General features: G+C 39.4%; 2 protein-coding genes across 3 annotated transcripts in view; both read right to left on the bottom strand.

Moving 5' to 3' along the window:
- Positions 1 to 16,715, bottom strand: part of LOC308274983 (protocadherin gamma-C4) — a gene marked incomplete at both ends in the record, with an annotated part of 798,148 nt that overhangs the window by 456,137 nt on the left and 325,296 nt on the right. The window lies entirely within an intron of this gene.
- Positions 5,057 to 16,715, bottom strand: part of LOC308270680 (uncharacterized protein) — a gene marked incomplete at both ends in the record, with an annotated part of 58,978 nt that continues 47,319 nt past the window's right edge. Inside the window, one exon of the mRNA XM_080706712.1 lies at positions 5,057 to 7,512. Coding sequence (XP_080562838.1) covers positions 5,057 to 7,512 — 2,456 coding nt within the window. The remainder of the gene's footprint in view (positions 7,513 to 16,715) is intronic.

The raw sequence follows: 16,715 nt of genomic DNA, 5'->3' as shown, positions 1-16,715 counted from the left end.
GAGAGCCTTAAGAAAAGGATATCAAGAAAACAAGAAAAGGAAATCAAAAGAGTACAAATAGGAAAAGAACTCAGTCTTTCACTATTTGCAGATGACATGATGCTATACATAGAAGACCCAGCAAACTCAACGAAAAGAACTGATCAACAAATTCAGCAAAGTGTCGGAATACAAAATCAATCTTGAAAAATCAGAAACCTTTCTGTACATCAACCATAAATCCATTGAAAAAGAAATTCAGAAAACACTTCGACTCAGAATCTCCCACAAAAATAAAATACTTAAGAACAAACTTAAACAAGGAGGTAAAAGACCTCTACAAAGAAAATTATAAAACATTGAAAAAAGAAATCAAAGAAGATCTTAGAAGATGGAAAGATCTGCCATGTTCATGGATAGGCAGAATAAATATCATTAAATAGGCCATCCTTCCAAATGTGATCTACAGACTCAGTGCAATGCCCATTAAACTTCCAAGATCATTCCTCACAGATATAGAAAAATCAGTCCTCAAATTTATTTGGAATAACAAAAAGCCCAGAATAGCCAAGGTAGTTCTCAGCAACAAAAACCATGCAGGGGGGATCACAATACCTGACTTTAAACTATACTACAAAGCCATTGTAATAAAAACAGCATGGTACTGGCACAAAAACAGATACATAGACCAATGGAGCAAAGTAGAAGACCCAGAAGCAAGTCCACACACTTTCACCCAATTGAATTTTGACAAAGGGGCCAAAAACATACACTGGAAAAAAGATAGCCTCTTCAACAAATGGTGTTGGCAAAACTGGTTAACCATATGCAGAAAATTGGAAATTAATCCCACTTTCTCACCCTGCACAAGAGTCAATTCAAGATGGTTCAAAGACTTGGAAATTAAACCAGAGACCTTGGAGCTCCTTGAAGAGGGCATAGGTCCAACAGTGCAACACATAGGCACAGATAAACACTTTCTCAAGACCCCAAAGGCAGAGCCAACTAAAAGGCAAATCAATATGTGGGATTGCATGAAACTGAAGAGCTTCTGTTCAGCAAAGGAAACTGTCAAGAACCTCAATCAAGAGCAAAGTGAATGGGAAAAGATTATCACTACCTACTCCTCTGATAGAGGACTAATATCTAGAATATACAGAGAACTCAAGAAGCTCAACACTAAGAAAACAAATCATCCAATCACAAAATGGGCAAGCGAACTAAATAGACACTTCACAAAGGAAGGAATTCAAATGGCCAATAAATGCATGCAAAAAATGCTCAACATCACTGGCAATCAGAGAGCTGCAAATCAAAACTACCCTGAGATTTCACCTTGCCCCAACTAGAATGGCAACCATTCAAAACACAAATAACAAAAACTGCTGGCAAGGATGTGGAGAAGTGGAGACTCTAAAAGATTGTTGGTCTGATTGCAAATTAGTGCAACCACTTTGGAAAAGAGTATGGAGAATCCTCAGAAGAATGGGAACAATTCTACCATTCAATCCAGCAATACCACTTCGGGGTATCTACTCCAAAGAGACTAAACAAAACTACCAAACTAATGCATGTGTATCTATGTTCAGAGCTGAACAATTCACCATAGCCAAACTATGGAACCAGCCAAGATTTCCATCAAAAGATGATGTGGGATATGTAGACAATGGAATTTTACTCAGCCATTAAAAAAACACAATTGCAGCATTTTCAGGGAAATGGATGGATCTTGAGGACATTATGCTAAGCGAGATTAGTCAGTCACAAAAAGCAAGGAATCAGATGCTTTCCCGAGTATCCAAAAGCCTAGCTTAAAGGGGTCATAGGAGGAACTCCAGGTGAAAAAGGAGATCCTATAGAGGAGCAAATAAGGCAACCTAACTGTGGGGATGGGAGGAGGGGAGAAGGAAACTCTTTAAAGTGCAGGATGTACTAATTCATATCATAGTCAACCACTAAGCCAAGCATGAGAGGGAGGGATGGGAAGGGGTGGGATGGGGACTGAGTGGGGGCTGGCCCGTGAGGTGTGCATTTATGTCTACACAAGTTTTTTTGCTTCATCATGATGTATAAATACAATGCACCAATAAAAATTTGAAAAAAGAAAACCAAAACAAAAAAATATATTGATGAAAACTCCAATCAGATTTCTTATATTAATACACAAAGCTATTTTACTTATATAATAGTAAATGGAGAAGTTATTAGATTTGATTACCACATTTATGCCTTACATATTTGTTTTGTTTAATTCACATTTATTTCTTCTTCACTTCAACTTTTAAGCTGAACAAAGGCTAAAAAAATATATTTCAAGAATAAAAAGCCATTCATGGTGGCTCACACTTGTAATCCCAGAATTCGAGAGGCTCACACTTGTAATCCCAGAATTCGAGAGACAGGAGAACAGAAGTTCGAGGACAGCCTCAGCTACAACTTAAGTTCTTTCAAACTCAGTGAGACCCTGTTTCAAAATAAAGAATAAAAAATAGGGCTGGGGTTGTAGCTCAAAATAGAATTCTGCTTAAGTTCCATCCCCAGTACCGCAAAAAAAGAATAATAAATGTTCAGTAATTGTCCATTTTTATTTCAGAGTATTTCAGGTAAGATGCAGTTACTTTAAACTCCAGTTGACTGACACAGGACATTTAAAAATTAATGTGTTAGATTATAAAAGATTCTCTTCAATAGCTCATATTCTGCCCAAAGTTCAATGGGGTTGTCTTACACTTAAAGCCATATGAGCACGGTGGGGTGTCACACATTGTAATCCTAGTACTTGGGAGGCTGAGACAGGAGAATCACAGGTCTGAGGACAGCCTCAACAAGTAGACTCTCATAAGACTGGCAAGACCCTATTTCAAAATAAAAATATAGGACTGGGGTGTAACTTGGACACAGAATTTTCCTGGGTTTAATCCCCAGTAACACCAAAAATAAAAAATCCATATAAATTTAGTTACAATTCATAGAATCAACTTTCTTGGCATTGAGCACAGAATAAAACAATTGTAATTCAGGTAAATTTTGTCATTTTTCCAGTTGAGTCAGCGAACAAAAAAAAATGCTTATTTCATACAAAAGCAACTCTAGTAGGATTTAAAATTATATTAACTCAAAATAACTGAAAGTTACACTAAAACACTAAACAGAAGATACTTAAACTTGAAAAGCATTATTATTTTGACAAAGTCTGTTCATATCTACAAAGAAATATAGGAAAAATCTTAAATCAACTGTTAAATAGAATTGAATAAAATATATTTTTGTATGAGCCCAGGACATTCTTCCTTTGAGCTACACCCCCAGCCTTATTTTTTTTATTTATTTATTTATTTATTTATTTATTTATTTATTTATTTATTTTTCGGTACAAGGGATGGAACCCAGGAGCATTCTACCTCTGAGCAACACCCCCAGCCCTATTTTTTTTTATTCTTTCTAATTCTGAAACAGGGTCTAACTCAGTTGCAAAGAGCCTCACTTAGTAGCTGAGATTGATTTTTTAAAATTTAAAACATGGTCTTTCTAAGTGCTGAGAGCCTTACTACATTGCTCAGGCTGACTTGGGACCTTTCATTCACCTATCTTAGCCTCACAAGTACTGGGATTACAAGCATGTGCCACCATGCCTGGCTGGAATATCTAAATTTCAGAAGAAACTTCCTGAGTCATTAGAGAGATGGCCAGAAGTTTCAGAAAAACACTTGTTAAACTATATTCAGAACTGAGGGTGTAACACAGTGGTAAAGTGGAAACTAACCAGGCAAGTGGCCCTGGGTTTTGATCCCCAGCATAAAACAACCAAAACCACACAATATATCCCTATGTTTATCCTATTTATAGGTAAAAAGGAAGAACAAGGACACACATGATGCTGTCAAGAGTTCTAAATTTTTTGAAGGAATTTGGGACTTTTCAAGGATTCTGAGATTTTAAAAAATGTAGCAAGGACTTCAAAAGGAGTTTTAAAATTTTTTTCTTTTAGTGCTATGGATTGAAACTAGGGCCCCATGTGTATATATGTATGTTGTACAACTGAGTCACATCTTCAGGCCGTTAACAGTTTTATTTAGTGAAAGGAATAGCAAATTATACAAGACTTCCCTTATAGGAAAATTTCTTTGAAGATTTATTTGAAATTTGAATATTAACAATAAGGAACACTTGCAATATATTAACTATAAAGCAGCCTCAATAACTTGTTTCATATGTGGTGGTCAGGACAGAAAATGTGTCACAACATCAGAACATTAATATGTTATTAAGGTGCACGTTAATATACAATTTGCAGGAAATATGTAAGTTTTAAGCTTGTGGTTATTCAGGGAGCTTATCTTGGTAATATAGAAAGGCCCAGGTAACCCTAAAGAATTTCAGCTGGGGATGAAGCTCAGTGACAGAATGCATGCTGTACATGCAAGAGGTTCTGGGCTAAATCTTCGGTGCTAACATAATAAAGAATTTAAAACACTGGCTGGAAATGATGAAATGAGATTTAAAAAATAGGCATCACAAGTGATAGAAATGCAGGGCTGCATAGCAGATGAAATATTTCAATAGAAAACATTTAAGACCTTGCTTAAGATCCAGGTGAGAGGCTAACATATATAATCCCAGCACTTTGGGGGCTGAGACAGGAGGATTGCAGGTTTGAGGAGAGCCTCACCAAGTAGTAAGACTCGCATCCATCTAGCCAGAACCTGTTTCCAGAAAAGACATACATTGGATAGAGGTGTAGCTCAAAGTTAGAATTCCACTGGGTTCAATTCTGAGTGCCAGCACATTCAAAACAATATCTGGCTTAAAATTTGTCCACTACCTCAGTTAAAAAAAAATAAACATACATACACCAAGATAAGGACGAATACCAAAAAAATAAACATCTACTACAACTAAAAATGTAGATTGCAACAAATGCTAACTAAGAAAGGCAAATCTAGCACTATCAGGACATGCATGGATAGGAAATGGTGATGTAAATACTTGTATATCAATACTATGTCTTCAGAAAAAGGCATTGAGAGGTTGGCCTAAACGGGTGGGAGTCTGAACCAACACAACATTGAACTGCGACTTAACCAAAGACCACATTCTCCCCGCAGTTCGGGCTTTCCTTGGCTGCAGCGTCCTGGAGCAAGAGGCTGGGCAAGGTTGGCTGGAGGAAGCTGAAGTCAGCAGCCCCAGAGCCCCCCGCCAGGCGCACCTGGTAGCGGCCGCCCTGCGCCAGGCTCCCCGCGCCGCCGCCCACGCCGTCCAGCAGGGGGCCCGCGGACGCGCCCTCGGGCAGCGCGCAGCGCCCCCGCCAGGCCGGGCCGCGCCGCCTGCACAGCCGCAGCGCCGCCAAGGCCAGCAGCGCGGCCAGGAAGAGCGACGACACCGCGGCCAAGGCCACCGCCAGCGACACGGTGAGCGCGGCGGCCTGCGCGCGCGCCGGCGCCGGCGCCTCGGGCCGCGGCAGGTAGGGCTGCGAGAAGCCGTCCACCAGCAGCACGTGCAGCGTGGCGCTGGCCGAGCGCGGGGGCGCGCCGTGGTCCTGCACCAGCACCACCAGCCGCTGCCGGGCCGCGTCGCGCTCGCTCAGCAGCCGCGCCGTGCGCACCTCGCCGCTGTGCGCGCCCACGCCGAACAGCCCGGGCTCCGTGGCCCTGAGCAGCCGGAACGACAGCCAGGCGTTCTGGCCCGCGTCGCCGTCCACCGCCACCACCTTGCTGACCAGCTGGCCCGGCGCGGCCGCCCGCGGCAGCAGCTCGGTGCAGGGCGCGGACGCGTTCTGCAGCGGGTGCAGCACGAAGGGCGCGTGGTCGTTGTCGTCCAGCACCTCCACGCGCACGCGCGCCTGGCTGCTCAGCGCGGGCGCGCCGCGGTCGGTGGCGCGCACGCCGAACTCGAAGGCGCGCAGGGCCTCGTAGTCGAGCGCGCGCAGCGCGAACAGCCGCCCGCTGTCGGCGTCGATGGACACGAGCGCGGCGAGCGGCAGCCGCGGGTCGCGGGCCGGCAGCAGCGAGTAGCTGAGCTGGGCGTTGGCGCCCGCGTCCGCGTCGCTGGCGCTCACGCGGCCCAGCTGCAGGCCGGGGCTGTTGTTCTCGCGGACCAGCAGCGTGTAGGCGCTGTGGCTGAAGGCGGGGGCGTTGTCGTTGACGTCGGACACCTGCACCGTGACGCTGCGCTGCGTGTGCAGCCGGGGGCTGCCCAGGTCCCACACGGCGATGGTCACGTTGTACTCGGCGCGGCGCTCCCTGTCCAGGGGGCCCGCGGTCACCAGCGTGTAGAAGTTCTTGAAGGTCGGCTTCAGGAGGAAGGGGACATCATCCGGAATAGAACAAATCATCTTTCCATTGTCTCCAGAATCTCTATCTCTAATTCGGAAAATAGAAACTGTGGTCTCTGGTGCATTTTCTGGAATGGCGCTGTTTAGCGAAGTAATGGTAAGTTCAGGGGCATTGTCATTCACATCCAAGACTTCTATGATTACAGTGCCTTTCCCTGAAAGGCCTCCTCCATCTGTAGCTTCAATTTCCATATGGTAAGATTTAATTTTTTCAAAATCCAGTTTCTTTTTCAGTCGGATTTCTCCTGTAACTTCATTAATTGAGAAAGTTTCTTTAATTTCCTCTGAGGCTTCGAATAAGCCATAAGAAATGCTCCCAAAATTTCCAGCATCTACATCCCTGGCTAAGACGCTAAGAATTAGGGAATCCAGGGGAGTGTTTTCTAGGACCTGCACCTCATATAGGGTGTGCACAAACTCAGGAGCATTGTCATTGACGTCCATGATCAGGATTCGAACCTTGACAGTGCCCGACCTAGGTGGAGACCCACCATCCAGGGCTACGAGGGTTAAGCTGAACTCTGCCTGCTCCTCTCTGTCCAGTGCTTTATCCTGTACCAAATCTGGGTATTTCTTGCCCTCACTATGGTTTCGAGTGAGAACATGAAAGTGAGAATCAGGGCTGATGACGTATTTTTGAAGCCCATTGCTGCCAACATCCAAATCCTGGGCTGATTTCAATGGAAATAGAGTTCCTGGCTGGCTGTTTTCTGGTATTTTCAAGAGGACTTCCCTATCAGAAAATACTGGAGAGTGGTCGTTTATGTCTTGGATCCTTAATTCTCCTTGAAAAAACTGCACCGGCATTTCCATGAACACTTGGAAATGCAGTACACAGGGCTCAGTAGGGCCACACAGCTCCTCCCGGTCTAATTTCTCCCTCAGAATCAAATCTCCAGTCGGAAGATCCAGCAGCAAAGGCTGCTTGTCTTCCTCAGACAGGACCTGGGCAGAGCGGGCTGCCAGTTCCCCAGTTTCCATCCCCAGGTCCTTGGTCAGATGGGCTACAAAGGAGCCGCCCTCTGTTTCCTCCCGTACCACGTAACGAATAGGCTGTGAGCAAGCCTGATACACAAACACCAGAAAAATAACAGCCATCACTTGCCTGTTTGGATGATTTCTCTGTGGTTTCTCCATGTTGGAATCCGTGCTTACATCCAATTCCTTCAGCAAAGAACTGAAACTTTCTATTCTATTTCTTGCTTGGATGAATCCCCATAGAGTTAGTTGCTTTTAATCTTAAATTCCTTAAGATTTTTATACTTAATTCCTTTAGTATATCGCAGCCCAAACCCGTTGGTAACTCCGTGTGGTTTGCACAGCTTCTTGCTCGTAGGTTTTTTTTTTTTTTTTTTTTTTTTTAATGTCTTGCAACACAAAAGGATATTCGAGCTTTCTTGGGTGTGTTCCTGTATTCACAATCTTAGCCTGCAGCGCCGCCCTGCGACCATCTTGAGTGAGAAATTAATATTTTCAAGTTGAAGCACCTTTTTAATTTTCCAAATGAATCTCATTTTCAAAAGTGTATATAATAGTTACACTTTGTCATTACTTTAAATTATGAAATTTACAAGGTTATTCCATGCAGAGTATGGGAGAGAATTGTGAACACAAAGCAAGAGGACATCTGAATCTTGCACACATTTCAGTGGAACTTCAAAGAACTCCATTTTCCCTTTCCAACATCTAGCCAGGAGAGATGTTTTTATACAACTTTAAATTGATTCATAATAGCTGTATCTGTTTATGGCAACCAAATAGTATAACTAAGATGTTCTGTACTACATGATTCCAAAGAACTATTTTTCAGAGGAAAGTTTCTATTTTTGACACTGGTGTATACATTAGTAATGCAGTTGAATAAAGAGGTACCTCCACTTGTACTGAGCCATTTACAGTGTGAAGCCACAATAAATTTAGAAAGGAAGGAAAATAATTTACAAATAAGATAAATAGTGTTAGAATCATAGACTCTTAGTACCTAAGTGGAACTAGAAAACTGAGGAACTTTTTGGATATTTTACATTGTATCTAAACTTCAACATTTCTTTGGGTACATAGATTTTTTAGGTGAAATATTCTCTATTCAAGTTTTGAGTAGAACCTTAAAATATTTTGTCTAGCTGGAGATACAATAAAAAAGGAAAAGAAAAAGATGCTGTCCGCCTTAGAAATTATGAAGAAGCTGAGTTTCATAGCTCAGGCTTTTGAATCACTTTGAGTCTATAGTTTGTTTCTTGAAGACAGTGTAAAATTGGATTATTTAAAAACCTATCTGTCAGTTCTTGCATTTAAATTGTTGTGTGTAAGTTGGGTTGGTGGCAAATGCCTGTAATACCAGTATTTGTGTGGCTGAGACAGGAAGATTGCAGGTTTAAGAAATGCCTCAGCAAGTAGTGAGACTCTCATTAACCTACCAAGACCCTATTTCAAAATGAAAAGTAAAAAATAAGGATGGAGTGTAGCTCAGAGGTAGAATCCCCTTGAGTTCAATCATCATTACCCCCCAGATTGGCATATGTAATCCATTTAAATGCAATATAACTACTCAGAAGGTAGATTTATATCTACAGTTTTGCTTTTTCTCATGTCTTATTCCTCTGTTCCTTCACTATTCTCTTCTTTTGTACTTAACAAATATTTTCTTAAGTACCATCTGAGTGGCTTTGCCCTTTTTTGCAGGTATTTTATTCGTGATTTCTCTGGTTATTAAAACTAATATTTTTACTTTTATCAATCTTAGTTGTCTAGATCAGGATAATACCAATTTATTTTAATATTAGATAGGACTTTATTCTATATAGCTCTAATCCCTCCTCCTACTTTGTACTTCACATACAATTTGTATTCAAATTGCATACTCATGAGCATACCTTAATAATTATTGCTTCATGCAGTTCCTTTAAATAAGTTACAAACAAAAACATTTATATTGACTTTAATATACACATCTATGTAGTTACATTTATGATGCTTTTATTTTTATGTAAACTAAAGTTACTCTTTATTTTAATTAAAATGACTATGTTTAGTCATTTTATAGAGCAGGATTGAATCAGTTTTTGTTTATCTGATAATGTCTTAGTTTCTTTTTCATTTTGGTGGATATAGGCTTCTTGGTTGATAGACTCAGCACTTTGTTTTTCTCTTGTCTTCAGTTCTAGTGTTTTTTTTTTTTTTTTTTTTGGTGGTACTGGAGGTGGAACCCAGAGGCTTTCTACCTCTGGGCTATACTCCCAGACCTATTTTATATTTTATTTGGAAACAGGGTCTCACTTAAGTTGCTGAAAGCCTCACTAAGTAGCTGAGGCTGGCTTCGAACCTACGTGATCCTCCTGTCTCAGCCTCCCAAGCGCGGGGATTACAAGCGTGTGCCACCACGCCCGGCTTCAGTTCTAGTGTTTTTAAAATTAATTTTATCAGTGCATTTAATCACTCAAATAGTGAGATTCACAGTGACATATATGTACATATACATAATATAATTTGGTCAGTTAATTCGCCAGTAGAATCCTTTTCCATTCCCTTCTCCTTTCCTCTACCTCTACTTCATCAGTCTCCTTTCTATTTTCATGAGACTCCCTACTCTTTTTTCTTATTTTTCTAGCTTCCACATTAAAAATATGATCCTTGACTTCTGAGTCTGGCTTATTTCACAAAACATAATTCTCAGGAGTTCTATTCATTTTCCTACAAATAAAAATTTTGTTCCTTATGGCTGAGTAAAAAATTTATTGTATGTATATTCCACATTTTCTTTATTCATTTGTCTGTTGATGGGACTGAGGCTGGTTCCATAATCTGGCTATTGTGAACTGTGTCTTTCAGCACTTTGGGTGTATTATCCTACTGCCTCATGGCCTCTGTGGTAACTGTAAGAAACCAGTTGTTACCTCATGTCACTAGATCAATCTTCAAGACAAAAGTTGAGTAAAGACTCTTTAGACCTAAAGAACACTATTAACCAAATGCACCTAACAGACATATATATAATATTTAGACCAGCAATAGCTGAATACACATTCTTCTCAGCTGCCCATGGAACATTCTCCAAAATAAACCACATCCTGAGATAAAAAGCAAGAACCAGCACTTTCAAAAGATGCAATGTAATTCCCTGCATCTTTTCAGATCACACAGAATGAAAATAGAAATCAACATCAGGAAGACCAAAAGAAATTATATAAATGCATGGGGATTGCCGGGCGAGGTGCATGCTTGTAATCCCCATGCTTGGGAGGCGGAGACAGGAGGATCACACAGGTTCGAAGCCAGACGCACTGGCTTAAGAGACCTTGTTTCCAAATAAAAAGTATAAAATAGGTCTGGGAGTGTAGCCCGGAGGTTGAAGGGTTTCCAGGAACCCAAGTACCACCCAAAAAAAATACATGGGGATTGAATGATACACTTTTGAATGAGGACTGGAGAACAGAAATAAGGGAGAAATAAAAATTCCTGGAATTAAACAAAAATGAAGACATGACATACCAAAATCTATAGGCAGTGCAAGAGGAAAAAGCTATAGCATTGAGTTCTCACATAAGCAAAACAGAAAGTTGCCAAATAAACAACCTAATGACACATCTTGAAAAACAGGAAGTCTAATCTCAAAACCAACATAAAACAGGAAATAATTAAAATCAGAGCAGATATAAATGAAATAGAGAATAAAAACAATACCAAGAATTAACAAATCAAAAAGTTGGGTTTTTTTAAAGATTAATAAAATTCACAAGCTTCCAGCCAATATAACCAAAAGAAAAAGAGAATCAGTCCTAATCATTAAAATCATAAATGAAAAAGTAGACATCACCACAGACAGTGAAGAAATTTAGAGGATCATCAGAAACTATTTTGAAAATTTATATTACAATAAACTGGAAACCACATAGAATCTACCTAAGTTGAACCAAGAGGATGAAGAAAACCTAAACTGTCCAATAGCAAGCAAAGAAATAGAAAGAGCCATAAAAATTCTGTCATCAAAGAAAATCCAAGGTCTAGATGGGTTTTCAGCTGAATTCTACAAAACTTTTAGAGAAGTAAACCCAATACTTCACAAGATATTCTGTGAAACCAAAAGTGATGGTATTAATGCCTGTGAGGACATTAATACCAAAACCAAGTAAAGATATCTCAGAAAATTACTGAACAATATCAGTGATGAATATAGAGGCAAAATTTCTAAACAGAATACTAGCTATACACATCCAAAATCACATCAAGAAAATTGTACACCATGCCACAACCAAGTTGGTTTCATCCTAGGGAAGCAAGGCTCATTCAACATGCACAAACCAATACCTGTTATTCACCACATAAATAGAACTAAAAATCACATGAGCATATCAATAGACACTGAAAAAGCATTTGACAAAATCTAACAGCCATTTATGTTAAAAAATTGCAGAGAATTAGAATTGAATGAACATATCTCAACATTATTAAGGCAATATACAATAAACGCAAAGCCAACATCATATTGATTTGGAGAAAACTGCAGGAATTCCCTCTAAAATCAGAAACAAGACAAGGATTTCCACTATTGCCATGCTTTTCCAATATAGTCCTTGAGACTCTTGCCAGAACAATAAGATGATATCAAAGGAATTCATACAGGAAAAGAAGAATTAAAATTATCTTTGCAGATGACATGATACTATACATAGAAGACCCAAAAGGCTCAACCAAAAAACTATGGGAGCTTATTAACCAATACAGCAAAGTAGTAGGATACAAAATCAACCTAAAGAAATCAGAAGCTTTTATTTTTGCCAACCATGAATCCATAGAGAAAGAAATGCAGAAAACAACCCCATTCACAATAACCTGAAAACCAATGAAATACCTAGAAATAAACCTAACCAAAGAGGATAAAAGGCTCTACAATGAAAATTATAAAACACAAAAGAAATAAATTGAAGAAGACTATGGAAGATGGAAATATCTCCCTTGCTCTTGGATAGGCAGAATAAATATAATCAAAATGGACATTCTACCAAAAGTGATCTACAGAATCAATGCAATCCCTATCAAAATACCAATGTCATTCTTCATGGACCTAGAAAAATCAGTGATAAACTTTATATTAAAAAAGATCCAGACTAGCCAAATAAATTCTTAGCAACAATAACACTGCAGAAGGCATCACAATTCCTGACATCAAATTATACTACAAAGTTATAGTAATTAAAACAGCATGGTACTGGCACAAGAACAGGTACATAGACTAATGGAGCAGAATAGAAAACCAAGAAACCAATTCATAGATTTATAGCCAATTGATTTTTTCAAAGGGCCAAAAACATACAAAAAGATAGCTTCTTCAGCAAATGCTGTTGGCAAAACTGGTTGACTATATGTATAAAAGTGGAAATGAGCCCCACGTTCTGATCTCACACAAGAGTTAATTCAAGATGGATCAAAGACTTGGAACTTAGACTAGAGACCTTGCAGCTCCTTGAAGAGGGCATAGATAAAACACAGCAACCCATAGACACAGGTAAAAACTTTCTCAACAAGACCCCAAAGGCACATGAAACTAAAAGGTGGATCAATACATGAGATTGCATTAAACTGAAGAGCTTCTGTACAGCAAAGGAAACTATCAAGAACCTCAACATCGCTGATAGAATGGGAGACAATTTTTTGCCAACTATTCCTCTGATAAAGGACTGATAGCTAGAATATACATAGAACTCCAGAAACTCAACACTAAAAAGCAATAACCCAATCAAAATGGTCAAGTGAACTAAATACACACTTCACAAAAGAAGAAATTAAAATGGCCAATAAATGCATGAAAAAATGCCGAACATCATTAGCAATCAGAGAGATGCAAATCAAAACTACCCTGAGATTTCACCTAACTCCAACTAGGATGGCAATCATTCAAAACACAAACAACAACAAATGCTGTGAGGATGTGGAGAAGTGGGGACTCTAATACATTGTTGGTGGGATTGCAAATTAGTGCAACCACTTTGGAAAACTGTATGGAGAATCCTTAGAAGAATGGGAATGAACTTACCATATGATCCAGCAATACCACTTCTGGGTATCTACCCAAAAGAACAGAAACCAAATTACCAAACTAATGCATGCATATGCGTTTTTGGCAATTCACAATTGCCAAACAATGTAACCAGCCAAGATGTCCATCAACAGAGGAATGGATTACAAAACTATGGGTTATGTACACAATAGAATTTTACTCCGCCATAAAGAAGAACAAAATTATATAATTTACAAAGAAATGGATGAAAATGGAAACATTATGTTGAGATTAGTCAGTCACAAAAAGTTAGAAATCAGATACTCTCCCTAATATGTGGAAGCTAGGGAGAAAAAGGGTCATAGGAGGAACTCTAGATGAAGAAGGAGAATTTATAGATGAGCAAATAAGGCAACCTAACTGAGGGGAATGGAAGGGAGAAAAGAGAAATTCCCTAGTGCACATGATGTACATTCACAAACATATCAAAGTCAATCACTAAGCCAAACATGGGAAGGAGGGAAGGAGGAGGGAATGGGGTGGGAATCAGGGAAAAACTAAATTAGTGATATGTGCATGTATGCCTCTACCATCTTGTATCCCATTAAGACATACTATAATTCATCAATGAAAAATTTTTAAAAACAACATGAGAATAGAATAGAAGATACAGCTGGGCATGGTGGTGCACACTTGTAATCCCAGCATTCGCGAGGCAAAGACCAGAGGATCACTGTTGGTGAACAGCCTCAGCAACTTAGCGAGGCCCTTTGCAACTCAATGAGACCCTGTTTCAAAAATAAAAAGACTAAAAAATAGGGCTAGGAGTGTAGTTTGGAGGTACAGTGCCCCTGGGTTCTATCCCTGGTATCACAAAATTTAAAAAATAGAAGATACAGAAATTAACCCATGCACTTAGAGTCAATTGATCTTTGACAAAGGAGCCAAATACATAAACTGAAGAAAAGACAGCCTTTTCAATAAATGGTGTCGGGAAAACTGGTTATTCGTTTGTAGAAAAATGGAACTAAATCCTTACCTCTCACTGTGCACAGAAATAAACTCGAGATGGATCACAGACCTGGAAGTTAGACTAGAGTCAATGAAGCTGTTAGAGGAGGGTATAGGTTCAACACTCCAACAAAAAGTCACAGGTAGAAACTTCAACAATACCCCCAGAACTCAGGAAATTAAAAAAAAAGAATAAGTGGGATGACATCAAACTAAGAAGTTTCTGTTCATCAAAAAACCATCAAGAGTCTAAAGAGAAAGCCTACATAATGGGAGATCTTTATCAGCTATCCCTTTGACAGAAGTCTAATATCCAGAATATACAAAGAACTTAAAAAGCTTTACACCAGAAAAATAACCTAATCAAGAGAGGGGCAACTGAATTGAATAGGCGTTTCACAAAAGAGGATACAAATGGCCAATAGATATGTGAAAAAATGTTCAAAATCATTAGCAATCAGAGAGATGCAAATCAAAACTACACTGAGATTTCATCTAACCCCAATCAGAATGGCAGTCATAAAGAAGTCAAATAACAATAAATGTTGGAGAGGCTGTGGGGCAATAGACACTCTTTTATATTGTTGGTGAGATTGCAAAGTAGTCCAGCCAGTATGAAAATCAGTGTGGAATGTCCTTAGAAAACTGGGAGTGGATCCACCATAAGATCCACTACAGGGTATCTTTCCAAAGGGGCTGAAACCAGAGAACTACAGTAATATATGCATACTTATGTTTACAGCAGCACAATTCACAATAGGCAAACTATGGAACCAACCTAGGTGTCCATCAACAGATGAATGGATTACAAAAATTATGGGAAATACACAATGGAATTCTACTCAACAATAAAGAAAAATAAAATTACATAATTTGCAAGAAAATGGAAGGACCTGGAGAACATTATGTTAAGTGAGATTAGCCAAGTACAGAGTGAGGTGTTGTATGTTTTAATATGTGCAGGATAGGGAGTAATTGGGATACAAGAGAAATTATAGATGATGAGAAAGCTCAGGGGAGCCAGAGAGGAGATATAAGGGTAGGGGTGGAGAAAGACTTAGGTGCATTAATAGAAATACTACCAGAGACTTTGTGTATACATGTGAATATATACCAACATCAATCTGGGTACTCTGTATTGGGAGGGAGGGAAATGGGAAGGAGAGCACCAAGAGTGTGTGCACATATGTCATTGTCAACATGATTTACATTATGATGTGAGACTATAATGCACCAATAAAAGCACAAAAAAAGAAAAACCAGTTGTTACTCTTATGGAGAATCCCATGTTTGTGATGAGTCACTTCTCTCTTGTTATTTTCAAGATAATCTTTTTGTCTTTGGATTTTACAACTTGATCATAATGTGTCAACGTAGAAATCACCTTGATTTTATTCTAGTTCTAGGTTTTTGGGCTTCTTGGATGGGCAGATTAAAGTTTTTAATCAATGAGTTCAACCATTTTTAACTAGTTGTTCTGTTCTTATCCTTCTAGTACTCCAAATATAAGCATGTTAGGTGCTTGATCATGTCTCACAAGTCTCTGAGACTTTTTTGTCTTTTTAGTTCCTCAGATTGCATAATCTCTTGATTTGTCTTTAAGTTTGGATCTTTTCTTCTTTATGTTCTAATAGCTCTGTGTGTGTGTGTGTGTGTGTGTGTGTGTGTTGTGTGTACATGCAACTTATGTGCTGGGGATTGAACACATGGCCTCAAATGTGTTAGGAATGTGTTCTACTACTGACCTATACTCTCAAACCCTGTGAAGTATTTTTCATCTCAGTACTATAAATCGTAGCTCTCTGATTTGTATTTGGTTCCTTGTTTTATAAATTTTCTCCTTATTTATGTGATGAATTTGATGACACATTCTTTTAATTTACACAAAGAAATATATGTATATAGTATGAAATGATTAAAAAAAGCTACTCCCAGCATTCAAGAGGCAGAGATCAGAGGATCAAGCGTTGTGGACACTTTCAGCTATTTAGCGAGGCCCTTTGTAACTCAGTGAGATCCTGTTTCAAGAATAAAGAGACTACACCGGGCGTGGTGGCGCACGCTTGTAATCCCCGCGCTTGGGAGGCAGAGACAGGAGGATCGCGCAGGTTTGAAGCCAGCTGCATGCGCTGGCTTAGGAGACCCTGTTTCCAAATAAAAATGTAAAAATAGGTCTGGGAGTGTAGCTGAGAGATAGAAGGGCTTCCAGGAACCCCAGTACCACCAAAAAAAAAAAAAAAAAAAAAAGAATAAAGAGACTAAAAATTAGGGTTGGGGGTGTAGCTCAGAGGTAAAATGCCCCTGGGTTTTATTCCCAGTGCTAGAAAAAAGAAAAGTAAAGCTAATTAACATACCCATTGCTTTGAATACTTATTTATACTTCTTTTTTAAGTGAAATTT

This window comes from Muscardinus avellanarius (genome assembly GCF_963383645.1).
Source record: "Muscardinus avellanarius genome assembly, chromosome: 1".
Taxonomy (NCBI): domain Eukaryota; kingdom Metazoa; phylum Chordata; class Mammalia; order Rodentia; family Gliridae; genus Muscardinus; species Muscardinus avellanarius.
Note: the sequence above shows the minus strand (reverse complement) of the source record. Positions and strands in the feature narration are given on the sequence as shown.